Source organism: Astatotilapia calliptera, chromosome 2, assembly GCF_964374335.1.
Source record: "Astatotilapia calliptera chromosome 2, fAstCal68.1, whole genome shotgun sequence".
Taxonomy (NCBI): Eukaryota; Metazoa; Chordata; class Actinopteri; order Cichliformes; family Cichlidae; genus Astatotilapia; species Astatotilapia calliptera.
The window spans coordinates 34,412,838-34,429,202 of NC_137423.1; the positions used below are offsets into that span (position 1 = coordinate 34,412,838).

The 16,365-nt window shown below is 39.9% G+C and overlaps 1 protein-coding gene across 1 annotated transcript in view; it reads right to left on the minus strand.

Annotated features, from left to right (window-relative positions):
- dlg3 (discs, large homolog 3 (Drosophila)) overlaps positions 1 to 16,365 on the minus strand; it is an 80,966-nt gene that overhangs the window by 62,306 nt on the left and 2,295 nt on the right. The window contains exons 3-4 of the mRNA XM_080308013.1: positions 6,898 to 6,983; positions 1,887 to 1,997 (exon numbers count right to left, since the gene is read on the minus strand). Coding sequence (XP_080164139.1) covers positions 1,887 to 1,997; positions 6,898 to 6,983 — 197 coding nt within the window. The remainder of the gene's footprint in view (positions 1 to 1,886; positions 1,998 to 6,897; positions 6,984 to 16,365) is intronic.

Consider the following 16,365-nt stretch of genomic DNA (forward strand, 5'->3'; position numbering starts at 1 on the left):
GTGGTTTCCATGGCAACCCGCGGAAGGCTGAGCTCTGGGTGTCCGTTCCAGCTCTGCACTGCACCGGCCCTCGCCTCTCAGCCGCCTTGCTGTCTCTCTCCAGCCTCCCCCACTATAGCTTTCTCTTTACACCCCCATTCTCTCCCTTACAGTCCCTCCCTTCCCCTGCGCCTCCTCATCTCCCTCCTTCATGTGAAAGAGGGAGTCTCACACACACACACACACACACACACATACGCAGCCAGCTCCATATTATCCATACCAGAATCAACCTGTGCTGTCACTGTTTTATTATGCAGGCATTATCATACAAGCACAATGAATCCATGTGCTCGCAGCCACAGCCTGCATCACCTCATCTTTTACCTGGTCCAAGTCCACTAATCCAAACGCCCCCCTCACATACACCCACACACACACACACACACCTACTGCACTAGTTCTGGGCTTAGCTCAAAAGCCAACGCCTGCAGCCACTGTGCTGCCATGTGCCTCTGGCCGTGCTGTAATGGGGAAATGCGTGTGAACACGGCGGCCTTTAAAAGCACTGAAGAACATGGCAGCCTACTGAGACATATCTCTCACGTGAAAGATGAGGACTGAGCATGTTGCTCGTGTAAGCATCAGATGAGCCACAATCCTTTAAAGAGACCGCTTGGCATTTGGAGAAGCATCATTTTGGTATCACTTTGGCAAGAAGCTTATCTGCTGTCTTGCCAAAAGTTACAGCACAATAAAACAAGAGGTGCCAGGTAATTAGCTTCTTTTAGCAGGACTGAAAACAGCACATTTAATTTTTTCTATCCAAACAAAAATCATAATCCACACAATGTAGTTTTTACATTTTTTTTCACTTGGAGATCAAACAAAGAGAAGGTGTTAATCTGTGAAATTTATACATGTTGGTAATATGGATTTTGTGACATTTTGACAAGCGAAGCCAGTTTTTTCCCACTGTTTCTAGTCCGAAACCAAAGTAAACTTCACATCTAATAGACAGACATGAGGGCGGTATTTGCCTTTTACCTCATAGCAAGCTAGTTAAACAAATAGTACTTTGGGCTTTTGTCTATCTATCTGAAAACATGTGCTGCACTTTTGTTAACTCATAAGAAGGACTGACATCCAAGGTTGAGTCATATTCATGCAGCAAAAAAAGTTAAAAAATAACCCTGTTTATAGTCAGCCTATATGATAAATCAATGCATTTTGTAACTTTTGTCAAGACATGCTCACTTGTTACAGTAAAAGTTGCATGTATACCAAGAGGTCAACAACTGATATTGGTTAAGAAGACACCAGAGCAAATCTTTCTCTGGTGGGAGAAGTTTCACCTCTCACCGTACTGTCTAGAAAATAAAGGACTAAGCAGAGCAATTAAAGATGGCTTTCGGGAACCAGTGAACGTTCTCCAGGAGTCAAATGTTGTCAGGTTAGGGATAGTCCAAACTTAGAGACTGTGGACAAGAAACCAATGACTACATTGACTGAAGTACGGTAGTCTGACATTAAACTGTGTGGAAAAAAAGAACTATCATAGTGAATAACGAGTGACTAAGAAAACGCTGATTCAGGGACAGCATATATTGCACAGTCTTAAATTACTTATTTAAATCTTTTTAAAACCAGCCCGTAGCTACAGTGAGATCCTCAGCATGGTGAATTATATGACCACATATTTTAGGCCTTTAAGTGTTTTATGATATACTATTAACCACGGTGTTCAGTATTACCATAATAAAAAGCTCAATAACTGTCGTGGAAATTTTGTAAGCATCACATCATCAGCGTCACAGTATCGTCTTTCTGACGTTTAATGGGATCATTGAGCAAAAGTTGAGTTCATGACAGTCCATGGAAGCAAATCTTTGCTTTGCGTAACTCACCTTTGGCACGTCGACATGAGAACGAGCCACCAAACCAGAAACTCGCTCCACTTTTTGAGGGCTGCTCCTGCTGGTCACTCGGACCCGGGACACACTCTGTCCCTCTTGATCCTGCAGGGGACACACATAGTATTTGTTTTTCAGACAAGTAACGTAAAAATATTGTCTTGCAATAACATGGACACGCTTGTGGATACCAGAAAAGATAATCATATACATTAATTTTCAAATGGCATTAAGTATATAGGTAAATGATGCTCTTCTGCATAATTTGTTAAAGCAGTCTGGTCAATCTCCACTGACCTCTGACATCAACAATGCACTTTCTCCCTGAGAACTGCTGCTCACTGGATATTTTCTCTTTTTTGGACCATTTTCTGTAAAAACCTAGAGATGTCTGGGAAAATCCCAGTAGACCAGCAGTTTCTGAAATTGCTAGACTAGCCCGCCCAGCAACAACAACCATGACACATTCAGAGTCACTTAAAATCACTTTTCTTGTCCGTTCTGATGCTCAGGTTGAACTTGAGCAGGTCATCGTGACCATGTCTACATTTCTAAATGCACTGAGTTGCTGCCATGTTGGCTGACTAGAGATTTGTGTTAGCGAGAAGTTGAACAGACATATCTAACAAAGATAGTGAGTTTTGTTGAATATATTATTATTATCATTCATAATAAATCCTATGAAAAAGATGTGTAATATGTTATACAGATTTACAAACTGTAGTACTAATTTAACCAACAGTAAATGCTAAATATGAAAAAAATCACTCTTTTTGAAAACAAAATTTGAAGTGTGCATCTATTTTTTAAACAAAGTATTATGTTTTCTGTATTAGGTATTCGGAGTAGATTACATGTCTTGTAATCCAAACATAACATTACTGATCCTAAACATGACATTAACTGCATTTGTAAATAATCTGACAACACCAACAGAGCTAGGACGAACAAGCTAGCTTAGTTTAGCATAAAGAGCTAAAAAGTATAAATTTATCAGTCTACCAGCACCTCTACAGTTTACCAATACAGTATATACTTTTTTTTTTTTACCTTCTTTTGTATTTTTAAATTATTTAGTCTGTCAAAGATGCTTCCTGAACCCTAAGCAGGACTTCTGACAGACATTTAACAATACCAGGCTAGCTATTTTCCAAGTCTTCAGGGTTTATGCTAAAAAAAATAGTCACCTACTAGCTCTTGTATCATAAAGAGAAATGAGCACATGTATCCTATTAGTGTTCTTAGATTTCTGCAAGGAAACAAGTTTGCTTATTTAAAACTTTTTATGTAATAATTTTAAATACTTTTTAAATTTAAAAAACAGTCAGGAGTGACTCCCAATCTTGTGAAATAACATTGTGTTGAAGAGAGAGAGTAGCTTTGGAAAATCAGAAAGTTAAGAAAAAAAATGCAGCACAGCACTGTTTGTTGTAAAAAGGGCGCAAGACACAAGACAGCCAAAGTTTAGCAAATATATTATATGAGGAAACTAAACACAGGGTCCTAAGCCTGGACATAGACTGAATAAAGACCCTTAACTGACAGCAGAGGGCAGCCTTTAGAGCAGGCCATCACCTGTGCAAATCTGCAACCACGTGTTTCCACCAATTTTTCAAATTCGTTTTCAAATAAAAGCTCTTAACTTCCTCCCGATGGCTTTAAATTAAAATGAAAGCTCCTCTTTTGCTCAAGTTGAAAAGATAATATATATACACCCACACGCTGAAGCATGCGGGCAGCTGTACCTGGCATCTATGTAACCAACAGGAAGAGAGTTGGAAGGCAAAATTCAACCATCAGAATTACATCAATGTGAAGTTTGCAGTCTTCTCACAACATTTTCTTTACATTAGTGAGGCTCAGTGAGTGTGTCCTTTGATGGCACCTTCTCCACATTTAGGACAGGCAGGTCAGCTGACACTGGCAGACAGTGCAGCTGTAGCCCCTTCTAATGCTGGAAGCTAACAGTATGCCTTTTGCACAGCACTCATAGCCAGACATCTGCAAATTGGTGCAGTCATTCAATTAATTACTTCAAGTCCTATAACACTGGGAATTCATGATATATTTAAATTCTATTCTTTTGATATTTCATGATTATATCCCAATACAACCAAACTAGTGACATCACACTTAGCTTGGAACCAAAACATTAAATAACCACTATGAAATCAATCACATGAAACTAACTTGTTCTCTTATGGTTTCTTTTATTTATTTCCAAAGGAGCCATTCTCCACTCTCACCTGCTACTCTGCACCAAATCAGGGAATTTGCAGACTCATTTAGTTTCCCTCCCATCCTCCACTCAGGTGATCGCATGGCTAGAATACTGATGAGCACCTCGTCGGGTGTCCATTAAGCAGCTCTCTTTCTCTCCCTTAAACTTCCCACTATGACTGCTGCATCCTTCCAGCAGCTTCTCTCTTTCCAGGACTGTGCCTATAGGCCTCACAAGCAGCTGGGATCCAGACAGTGAAGGATGGGGGAATGGATCAAGAGGCATGTTGCACTGAATTAGAAGCTGAACAGGGTGGATCACAGATGCACAGAGACGAGCTTAGGATGTTGGACTAAAGTTCAAGCCACAGTCATAATTTATGGTTTAGATCCTCTACCATGGGGAGTGACAAAGTTTGAACACATGGCCCTGCAATAAGCAACAATTTATGCTTGAATAATCCAGTGATTTCAAACCAGGGCTACTTTTTTAACTGCCCAGCAAGGGGGAAGGTTGTAAGAAAGGACGGTTAATTTTTAAAAATGACTATTTTTTGGAACAGATGATTGTAAAAGAAAAAGTCTTCTGCTCTGCAGCATCAGTTCAATACAATCAAGTGGATGACAAGTTTAGTGCAGTTCCTCTGTTCAACTGACCAGCCATAATCCAGTTCAGAGTTATGAAAATTTAAAAAAAAAACACACTGACATTAAGTGATTGACTTGGGGGAAGGGCTGTTAAGCATAAAGGAATAATGTTAGATTAAACCTTAGTTCCCATGTTGAATGTTGAATTACTCTCACCTTCCTTTACATAAACCAAAAGGCACTGAAAAAAGTCCTACATGATGTAAAGCCACATGAGGATTCATAAAAACAGCATCAATCGAATTATTGGACTGTGGATGAAAGTTATTATTGATCCCATCACACCAAACACAAAGAGCAGCTGGAGTGGATCAGAAATGTGACGACCATCCTGAGAAAAAATCTATGCTTATTTTTAAAATGAGTCATCTAGGAGGTATAGCGTGAGCCATCAGTTGTCATACATAAATCACCGTTTACAATTTAATGTCTTTTCTACAGAGTTGGCTCTTTTTTGGACTGCTTAATTTATTTGTATAAACCCCATATTGACATATCTCCCTTTTTTTACACTGAAAACTGTGTAACATGGGATCTGGGACAGCACTTAGTAAATAATAAACAGCAAAGAAGCTGCATCAGGCAGCAAATTAATCAGCAGAAAACAATAAACAGAAAAAAGCACTAAAGCTAAATAAACTATGAAGGATCCCCATTTATGGTAAAATGGGTCCTGAGCAAAATTAGGGAATCAGTGTTTCAGTCAGGCAGCTTGGTCGAAGTAAATACTTTATAAAAGTAAATATGGAGATTAAAGATACTATATCTGCTAAAAATGAACTAAGTCTGATCTTATCTGTGGTCTATGTCAAAACAAACAGTCATATGTAAACTCATACGCCTATCGAGTTTGCCATGATGGCTTGTGATGACTGGCAGAGGGAGCAAGTCTGTATTTTCCAGCATACTTCCTCTCTGTAGCTCACCAATGAATTCAAAATCACACATTATATTTTGTAATACATTAAAACTGAGAAAAGCTTTAAAACCAATGTTGAGGGGGCTTTTGTCACCTCTGAAGTATTTTGATGGCAGCTAATGGTCGTCTTTCAACGCTACCAAGACTCCAGTCACCTAAAGGCAAAGTAAGTGCTCATTCAGTTGATGTTTGAGCAGATCTGAAATCATCTCCTAATAATCTATCACTAAACTGCTCCACACTCACAAGGTGAAATACAGTCTTGGTTTTACTAAGCATGTTAATTAGCTGGATTAAACGACAACAGTGTCTTTGAAGAGTATTTCAGGCCAGTGTAATTGTATTAGTCTGACATTTCAGTTCAAGAATCTGGTTTCTTTGCTTAAAAGAATGAAAGCTAGCCATTGTGCCTCAAATTACATTTTTTAAAATTACATTTAAAAATTTGGTGCTGAAATTGAAATCATGTTGTGCCGGTCCAGCCTGCGTGGGGACTCAAACTGCAAACAAATGTGTAGGCACACTCATGTCGTCATTATTATACAGACGCTATAGCATATCTCTCTTGGCTACAAAGAAAAAGAACAAAGGCCATTCAGCTAATGAGTTATTGAAGTCAGCCAAAGATCAATTTCATTAACATTTTGGCATAGCTCAAGGAAAGTTGCAAAGCAACATTAAAGCACACAAGTGATATCAAGTGAGCAGTTCCAACCCATCTAAAGGCCATTAGGGGATAAGTGACAAAAAAGTGTCTGTATATAACCAGAATGTGTGGATTTGTTTTACATCACTTGCCTCCACGATGCTGTACATTTAAAAACATTTAGGCCTACATAAAATCTCCCTTCATTCTGCGTCCCACACTAAAAATATTCTAAATAACCATGCGACTATAAACACTTGTTATAATGACAGGACTGGCTGACTCCCACTGATGAGCAAATGGTAATCAGCGCTCTTTTGACTCTGTCTAATTTCCTCTTCTCCCTCTACCCATGGGTGCCCCCGTCCAACTTTTTCTCTGTCTGACACTCACTCACCAGGTTGAAGTCATAGCTACTGTGACTCATGGTGACATGTTATCCGTGTAGGAGTGCGAGGGACACAGGTAATGACATCTAGCGTTGCCTACTGAGTAACAGCAAAGTGCACAACAGCACGTGTGAACATTAAGCTTATTTTCTTGAAATATATAATGTAAAGCAGGAAATTTACCTCCCACACATCGCGCCTGTTGTCTTCTTTCACAACAGTTTGTTCTGTGTTCAGTTGCAAGGTCACCTCGTAACACTCTTGAATATCTGCGAGGAAAAGAAAACTATAATAAGCATTTTTTTCCCTTTACTTGGACCACAACAAACATTACAGCAAAAGACTTTCTTTTTTTTACTTTGTCATCTCTACATCTTTGTAAGTTCTCAGTCGTCTAACTGCTTTGGATGCGTTAAAGAATCCGCCGATCAATCACCGGCACTTGGGGAGAAGTCTGTTTTTTGTCCTCAAGGGTACAGTTGGTAAAAATGTGGGGGTGGGAGTCGTCTGTTTACATGGAAGCTATGTCTCCATATTTGCAAGTGTTCTTCTTATCTTCTTGCTGAACTACATGACTCAGGTACTGACTAAGTACATCATCAAGTCTGTGTCTAACATTATAATTTATCATACTACCTGACAAGAGTGTGTCACAAAAAAAGAAAGAAAAACATCCTGCACGTTGTTATTTGTCAGTGTCACAGATCACTTACACGACACGTGATTTTAAGATCTCTTTGCTTTGAAACTCGGTTTTACGCCAAGACTTCTACACATATTAACGAATCAATACATGTAGTTCACTCTAGCTGACTGATGGGACAATTTATAAACTCTTGCATTAGCAAATTTGGCCACTTCAACACATGAGCATCAGAAAGGGACAAAAACAACTCAATATCACAGCAAAGCATGTAACCCTGGCCCACCATGTGGATGTCATGCTTTGCTTCTCCTAAGTGTGAAATAGGCGCGCATGCAGAAGTTGCAGTACCAGGATGCTTTACTGTTATGTTGGGTTGGGAAAAAAATATGTGATTTAACTGAATTTGAATCTGTTATGGTTGCTGGACTGTGAGTGAGTGTTTTATAAACTGACGATCTACTGGGATTCCCCACACAACCATCTCTCGGGTGGTCATCTTTACTGAGTATGGTCTGAAAAAGAGAAAATATCAAGTGAGCAGCAGTTCTCTGCCAAAGGTCAGAGGAGAATGGTCAGAGCTGACAAGTAATTCAAGAAACTCCTGGTTACAACCAAGACAACGCTAATATAGTTATTATTCAAGGATAGTGTAACCATGGTAACCATCTTTGATTAGCATGTACTAACATGACAGCTAAACATAAAGAACAGCTAATAATAACGACACCGTAAAGCCACCAGTGGTGCTAATAAAAGAACTTAGGAGCATTAATGTCTATATCAGATTTTCCCCGGAGCCACACGAGTTCTTTTTTCTAGACTTTTAGGAAACAGGGATCCCCCAAAACTACATGCATGGGCAGGGCTAATCAAGCATTTGCCATTAATTGTTAGGCAGCATGAAATTCAATCAAAAGTGAGTAAGTCTCAGCGCACTCTTTAACTCCTCCCCCCTTCTTCTGAAGTCTTCTCATCACTTCTTGGCCCATGTCCCACGGTCAGCCGCTGAGTGGCAGCCGTTTGACAAGAATGCGCTGAGACAATTTTGCTGATGCCAAGTGAGCGCCTGGTTACTGCAGTGTTGACATAAAGAGGTTGCAGAAGAGTTCATCAACTTCGCACAGTTCACTGTCAGGACAAAAATGGGCTGCAAAACACTTTGGAGGTGAAACGTTTTAAACATGTCTTTCAAGAATGTGCACCTCTTATTGAAACGGGGACTCAAAGTCTATGTGCATGTGTGAGACGGAGAGACAAGAGTCAGTATGTCCCAACAAGACGCTGTAAGAACAAAAGTGTAAGAATGGAGCATGTGACTCATCACTGTGTCTGAATGTGGAGGAGTGAAGCCATGTGTGGGCAGAGCAGTTTGATGACCAGCTGACTAAAGAGCAGCCTCACTTACACAAACTCTTATGCACATGCAGACACGCAAACATGCTGTGGGCCTACCTGCAATAACCTAATTCCATATAGATGCAAATATCCACAGTCACGCAAATGAGCCTCCTTACTTTACCTCATTATTTTCTACACATATTGTAGTACGCCACACTGTCACTGTGTTTATTATCTCTCTGTGTTATATAAGCATCCCAATAGTGAATGGATACAGTGCATGCAACATAACTAAAACGTCCTCAGCTTAATTCCAGCTGAGAAACCGACTGCATTTTACACCCCGCCTCTGACTGCTTGTTTTCCAGTCTTCCAGGTCACTGTCCAATAAAAGAAAAAAATGCCTAAAGACAATCATTTGAAAAAAAAAAAAAGGTATCCTCATATCCCCACACAGAGTAGTTGCTGAAAATTTATTGTTACTGATGGTTGAGCAAAATTTTTATTTAAAAGTGACTTCTCTCTACCTGAAAAGTCTAAATCCAATACAAGATCAACTCTTATAGTAAAGAATTTTGCTTTGCATCTGTGTCTGCTGGTCTGGGTGTTTTAGAAACTGCTGATCTACGAAGATTTTTGTGCACAGCTATCTCTAGGGTTTATAGTCCGAAACGGGGAAAATATCCAGCGAGCTGCAGTTCTCTGGGTGAGAATGCCTTGTTTATGTCAGAGGTCAAACAAGAATTGTCAGACTCCTTGGAGCCGCTAGAAAGACAACAATAACTCAAACAAAACTTGTTACAAACAAAGTATGCAGAACTGCACCTCTGAACACACAACATGTTGAACCTTGAAGTAGATACAACAGCAGAGGATCACAGCTGGGGCCACTCCTGTCAGCTACAAAGAAACAGAAAAGAATATTGGAAAATGTTGCTGGGTGAGAATTTGTCATAAACAACACGTCTTGTATCAGTGGTATCCTCCTAACCTGAACATAACAAAGCACAATCGGCTTCCACGGTCATCAGGTTTCAATTCATTGCGATGTGGTGGAACAGGAGACTGACATCATGTATGTATGGTCAATATGGACCAAAAGCTCTGATAGATGTTCCCCAACCTTGTTGAACCTTGTGAGTTCTGAAGGCAAAAGGGAGTCCAACCTGGTACTATCAAGGTATACCCCAATAAAGCATCTGGTTAGTGCGAGCTACTGCTGTACTCAAAAAATATTCAAGCCCAAAAAGGGCATGAATATTTTCCATGTCAATTTTCCAATTAATTTTATACATCAGTGTAATGTAAAACATAAAATTCAATGGAATCTGTTCTGATCTGAATATGTTTCTTAATGAATATTTATATAACTGAATAAAACTATTCATTTCTGTTGCGTTTTATTCGAAATAGATGTTTATGAAGGTAAAGAATCATTTGTTGACTTTATATAGCAGGCAGCTATGCCACTTTCTACCTTTTAGCTGTATAAAGCTAATCTAAAGATGGAATTTAGGAAGTGAAGCTAAAGATAGTCATCAGCTTAAATTCAAACTGAAGACTACCACCTGACCTTTGACCTAACCTCACAGAGACATTGGACATGCACAAGCTAGGATAGACTATTACTGTGAGCTGTAAAAGGCCTACTTGTTCATGCACTTGTATATTATTCTCACACAATCTTTGACAAAAATACACACAATCGTTTTATTTTGAAGACGCCTCATGACATAAAATAACCAAATATCTAAGCAGCAGGTCGTGTAGAGATCTACTGTGACACAAAAACCCAAACAAACATAAATTACTCAAGGCAAAAGTCTAAATTTTATAGGGTTATCAAATGTCACTTCCTGAGCAGTACTCAGCTTTCTAACATATTCGCTCATCTTTCTTTCCAGTACTGTCTCTCACACATTCATGTTTTTTTCTTCCCTTGAAGATACAGCCACAGTACCTTTAACTAATAGACAGACTGTGTGCCAAACTGCACAGAAACAGCTTAAGTGTTAATTAATATTTTAAAAAAAAGTGTAACTCCACTTGTGTTCCTGCTCCAGTTCTACAGAGCTAGATAGATGCTGAAGTACTGAAACCACAACTTTACTGACATCTGCACACAGGATTTTAGGAGTTGCAGGTATAGGACAATCAGGTGACACAGGAATATCAGGCTGCTTATTTACAAATATCAAATAGTTTGAAGTTATTGTGTATTAATACTTTTGGATTTCAACATTAAAATGTATACAAATGCTAAATGGAGTCAATTACTTTTTAAATAAAGTCAAATCTGAAACGTAAAACTAATGCAAAGCCATCACTATAATTCTTACTGAGGAGCTTAGATTACAGGAAGTCTCTGCGCCAGGCGGAAAAAGATCCGAGAGACTGAGCCGCCAGTATTGCTTAATATTTTTCCTGACTACTGATCCTGTCAATGACACAGATCCGGCAAAGATGCATGGTTTAAAGCAATCATCTGGTTCATCTAGCTCAACAAAGGCTCTCAGAAGAATTCCCTTTTTTTATCAACAGCTTTTACTTGCCTTGTTTGCTGAGGTTGCTGCTTTTACGATTGAGAGACAGACAGACAGCAAAGGCATGCCCTGCTTTATGACAGTAGTAACATTGTTTCTCTGGCTTTGGACTTGGTGGACCACCTTTAGCTTATTGGGGCTAAAATGCAGCATTTTTCTACGTATGCTCACAGTTGGATCTTTCACATTTACTCACACAAATACTCTTGTAGGTCAAGGCAAATTTCTGCAGCAGAACTTTAGCCTGCTGTAGGGTGGTTACATTTTATTCATTCAAATGTAGCACAATCTGCTCTGAGACACAGCTCTCGAACTGTTCAAACAACATCAGCTCACTTAGTGTTTGAAAGCCAGTAACTTTGCTTGGTACATCCCATCTGTCAAAGCAAACTTAAAAATTGTTTGAAAAGAGGTTCTCTTCATTTTACAAGAGAGCAGCCTCGGGTACCAACTCTGGTACCTTTAAATTTGTCGTATATGATGCTATCTTCAGTTGAGGGAGCTGCACAAGCCTCTTGTGCCTTATCAACCAGCTTGTAGTGAAACGGAAGAGACCAAAGATACTTTGGCTAATGCAAAGCAACAGCAATGGAAGCACAAAAATGAAAGAAGGTCTCTGCTTCAGTTTCCTGAAACCGAAGGAATAGACCAATAGTCTTACTCACAATGAAGAAGAGAGATGAGGAACAACAGAAGGACCAGTAGTACCTTCTTGACTTTGTTAAGGAGGCACAGAAAATGGCTCAGTGTTACTCTTTTGACACTAACTCAAGCTGGAGGATCCTGATATTCTAAAACTCAATTTCCCTTTGGGATTAATAAAGTTTCTCTGATTCTGATTCTAATAGCAGCCTTCAATCTTACGGCAGTTTAATTTGAACTCAAGCTCATCTTTACATGTATTGTCTTTTGCCTCAATTTTAAGATGGGCTAGGTGCATTAAAGCATAAATAAACTTTAGACAAAGGTGAACAATCAAGAGAAAATGAGGCCCGAGGCCCCTGCTGAGACCCTGAGGTGAGCAGCAGCTTCACCGGCCTCCTCCCCCACCCTTTCTAAGGAGCAAACCATTCTGTCCACCATTAGGAACAGCAGACTTAAACTCCTTTTCTGTAGTGCATTCTTTCTAATGGTCGACAAGGGACAACTGGTTGCAGATATCAGCTTGAATGGGTACATTCTAAGAGAAAATAGCTATGCTGCTGCCTTGATTGAAAACCTCAGCGAGTCCTTTTATAGTTTTGACATAGTTTATGATTATGGTAGATGGTTAAGGCCAAAACACTCAACTTGAGGCTTCAAAATGTAGGAGCACAAACTAACGAATGTCCACCTGTCTATGTATTTAAGAAAAGTACCGGTAAGTTCAACCTTGATTAAATCTTGAAAAATATTAGTTTAGTTAAGTTTTGCAGGCCATGCTTCAGCTGCATCTTGGACACCTGGCTTGTTTTCACACAGCTAACACTTCTAATTACATCACTCATCTATTTTTGGCAGAGTTAACAAGTGAGAGAAAGGTGCTCAATCACATCTTGAAGTGTTCTGAGATCAGGATTCACAGACACACTTCGTACAGGGCTTTCGCTTTTTTCCACTTCAGTGACCTTCCAAACAAAGTTAAAAAAGAAATCGTTGAACTGTTCCAACCCTCACAGACCACATAAATTCCTGACCATAAAACACAACACACAATCCAGACCAGAAGTCTCTTTCACAGGACCGATTTCTGGGTCTATTTTGGGGCGTCTGGTCGAAAGCTTTTTTTGTCACAGTTTAGGGGGGTTTTCCCGCATTTCCCCCCTCATCCACAGTCCTCCAAAATATCTGCATGCATGATCGGTGCATTGCAGGCCTCTTCTTTTTGTCATGTACCTATTTAATTAGACTGACATCATCTCTGTACTTCCTGCCTGGTTGAATCACAAACAAAAAAAGACAGTGCCCCTGGTTCTTTACATGATGATGAGCAACCCACTGCTCACCAGAGCAACACATTGACAGAAAACTAGGTCACAGTTTTAAGGCAGGGCAAACAATTCCCTCCCTTGTCGCTGTTTAAATGAAATATTCCCCAGGAATTTAGGCTCCACTGTAATTGAAAGTGTGTCGGCCTGTATGTTTGCCCCAACTCACAGCGAGCAGCACCCCGTGCTCCCCACTGTATGTTTGTACGTTGGAACAAAAGGGTAGATGCGCAGTTAAGGCAACCTTTGTTTGTGACTGTGCAGCCATGCTGACATCCAAATGGATGAACGCTGAACCTTCCCACGGGACGTGCAACACCTCTTTACTTCCCGCAGAGTATCAAAGTTAAAGAAACTGTAAAGACAGAATACTTTACTATGCATCAATTTCTTTAGAGTCTGAAAATGGCAGATTTTCAGACTCAGGTCTTTCATCTCTTCTGAACAACACAGTCCCTGCTCCAGAAAATTTCCTCCCACCATTAGACTAAATGGCCCATATGAACCAGTTCACATGGCCCTGAGCATGTGAAGGCAAACACAACAGGAGCGGATAAGAGGATGAGTAATGTTTATACTGCACTGTATTCCTATTAGTGCTATGAACCGGCTGCTCTTCCACTCCGCCTGCACTGATGAGAACCACATGTTGAATGAGGGGCCAGTCTTCTTCAACCATTCACCTGAGACACAGCGACCAGACGGCTCTTCTACTTCTTCTACCCTCACACATTGTGCAGATGGTCCAGAGAGCCAGGACGGCCTGGAAGAGGCTCGCATGGGAGCCTAGAGCTATTTATTTTCCTGTCGGCCTCAGGCTCGGCCCTGATTGAACATTCTTTGCGAGGAATGTTTGGAATCCTGAAAGCTAATCCTCTCCGAGTCTCCCTCACCTCAATAAATAATAAAATACATTAGATCTGATTTCAGGTTGATTACATTAAAACAGTGCATGGTCAAATGTCCACTAATACCTGGAGAAATGGTCAGTAACCACATGGGGTTTTTTGGTGACTTTCTCTCTCAACTTTAGGGTGATTTTTTTAACAAGTTAACCAAGTTCAATAGCTTTGGTTAGCATTCTAACAAAAGGGTGACATCTATCCAGTACAAAGTAACACATTACTGTAATCACATTACCATTTATGGTAGCATGGAATGGTAGCAGCACAACTGTAAAGTGCAAACTGCATTCAGGACAGAAGTAGTTTCATTATGTCGTTCAGTTCATAATAATTTAAAGAGCTTGGAAAGAAAGTGACTGGATTTCTTTAAGTTTCGTGAAGATGCTTCTTCAGTTCCAACAACCAAATGGTGGAGAGTCCCAGGTAAACCCTACTTGGCGTTGTCTCTTAAGAGGGTCGTTGAACTACTGTTGATCATGTGACTCATCACATGAGCCAAGGTGCAGGAAAAGAACCAAAAAAGCTGATGTTGCTAGCACAACATTAGCTCTTTGCAAACATCTGCACAGACAGCATGCTAATCCAAAGGTAGAGAAGAACCCTGAATGATACTAAACCTCCACCCAGCAGCTACAGGCTGATCTTCAGTAGGGAACAAAACGAGTAAAGAGCACTAAGGCTTGCAACACTGTAGCCTCGATGCAAACCAGTGGTGTCATTAATATAAAGCCACTAAACTGTGCAATCAACAGTTATTTCATTGTGATGAAAAAACCCCAACTGCATATTTAAGCCTGCACCAAAGTGCAATAAACTTTTAATCCCTAAACTCAGTGAGTATGGATAAAAAAAATATTTTGAGACTCAAGAAAACATCAGTATCTACAGACAATTTCAGAGGTTATCGTCAGCACAAGCATGATAGACTTCTTGCAATCAGTGCATCAGATTAAAAGCAAGTATTTCAATTGCTTTTCTTCATGTGTTACACGTTGTGATTGACTTAACAGCACATAAAGGCAACACCGGTTACATTTAGATCCATGATTTGTTGGAGAAAGACACAAACATTCTAGTTTTACTTTTGTACACCTCAATGGTGGACTGAATTTGTATTTTATAGCTTTTCACTACAATTTTAAACACAAGGTCCAAGGAGATGTCAGTGCAAGTGACACAACATCTAACCAAGTCAAGAAAACTCTTGATAAGGTGCGTGTATCATTATTAATATATGCAATTGTTAGATGCCTTCATGAATGGAAATGCAAAGAGTTTACAACAAGATGCAAACCCAAGAACAAGAAGAGGAAATTAGACCTGTCCAGGAATCACCTAAAAGAGCCTGCTGAGAAAATCTTAGGAGATGAATGAATGAAGATTACCTTGTGCCAAAATGATGGGAATAGAAAAGTATGCATAAGGAGAGAAACAACTCCTAATCCAAAGCAAATCACGTCATCGGACACACATGATTGAAGCAATTTTATGGCATGGGCATGTATGGTTGCCAGTGAAACCAGGTCACTGGTGTTTACTGATGATGTGACTCCTGATAGAAGCAGAAGGATGAATTCTTCAGTATACAGGGCTACACTCTCTGCTCAGATCCAATCAAATGCTGCAAATGCTGCCAATCCCACAGAGCTTCACAGTGCAAATTGAGCCTCTGAAAATGAGGGACTACATATTCTTTTTTAAATTCTCTACTTCCTAAACCATTCATGCAAACTCAGTCACATTTTTATGGTTCTATCCACCATTTGCTCCAGCCTACATTTTTAGAAACCATTCAAATGAGACTTAACAACTCATTTGGTCTTAAAATGTGGACTCTGGGTGATGAGGTACAACAAATTAGTCTCTATAATGAGCCCCTTACCTTTGACAAGACGCAAAAAGAGCAATACATTTTATCTTTATGTTTAAAGGGTTCATCAGTCAGCACAAGAAAGTATACCTTAAACTCCCTTCAGTATACATCATTAGCAAAACGAGCCACACCGTATCATTTTTAACTGCTGCCTGAGTCATAGCCGCCCTTCCCCCCTTAGATCCCCAGCAAAGAAGCAGCAGTGGGTCAGCAGAAGCAATAGCAGACCCAGGGGCTAGCATCATTATAACATGGCTGTGGTAATTAGAAGGACCACTCAACCATTTGCTAAACTGAAGTAATGTGCCTTATCTGCTCTAAAAGGAAGTGAGGATAAGGTTCACACAGGCTCATTTCCAAAAACACAAAACACACCACA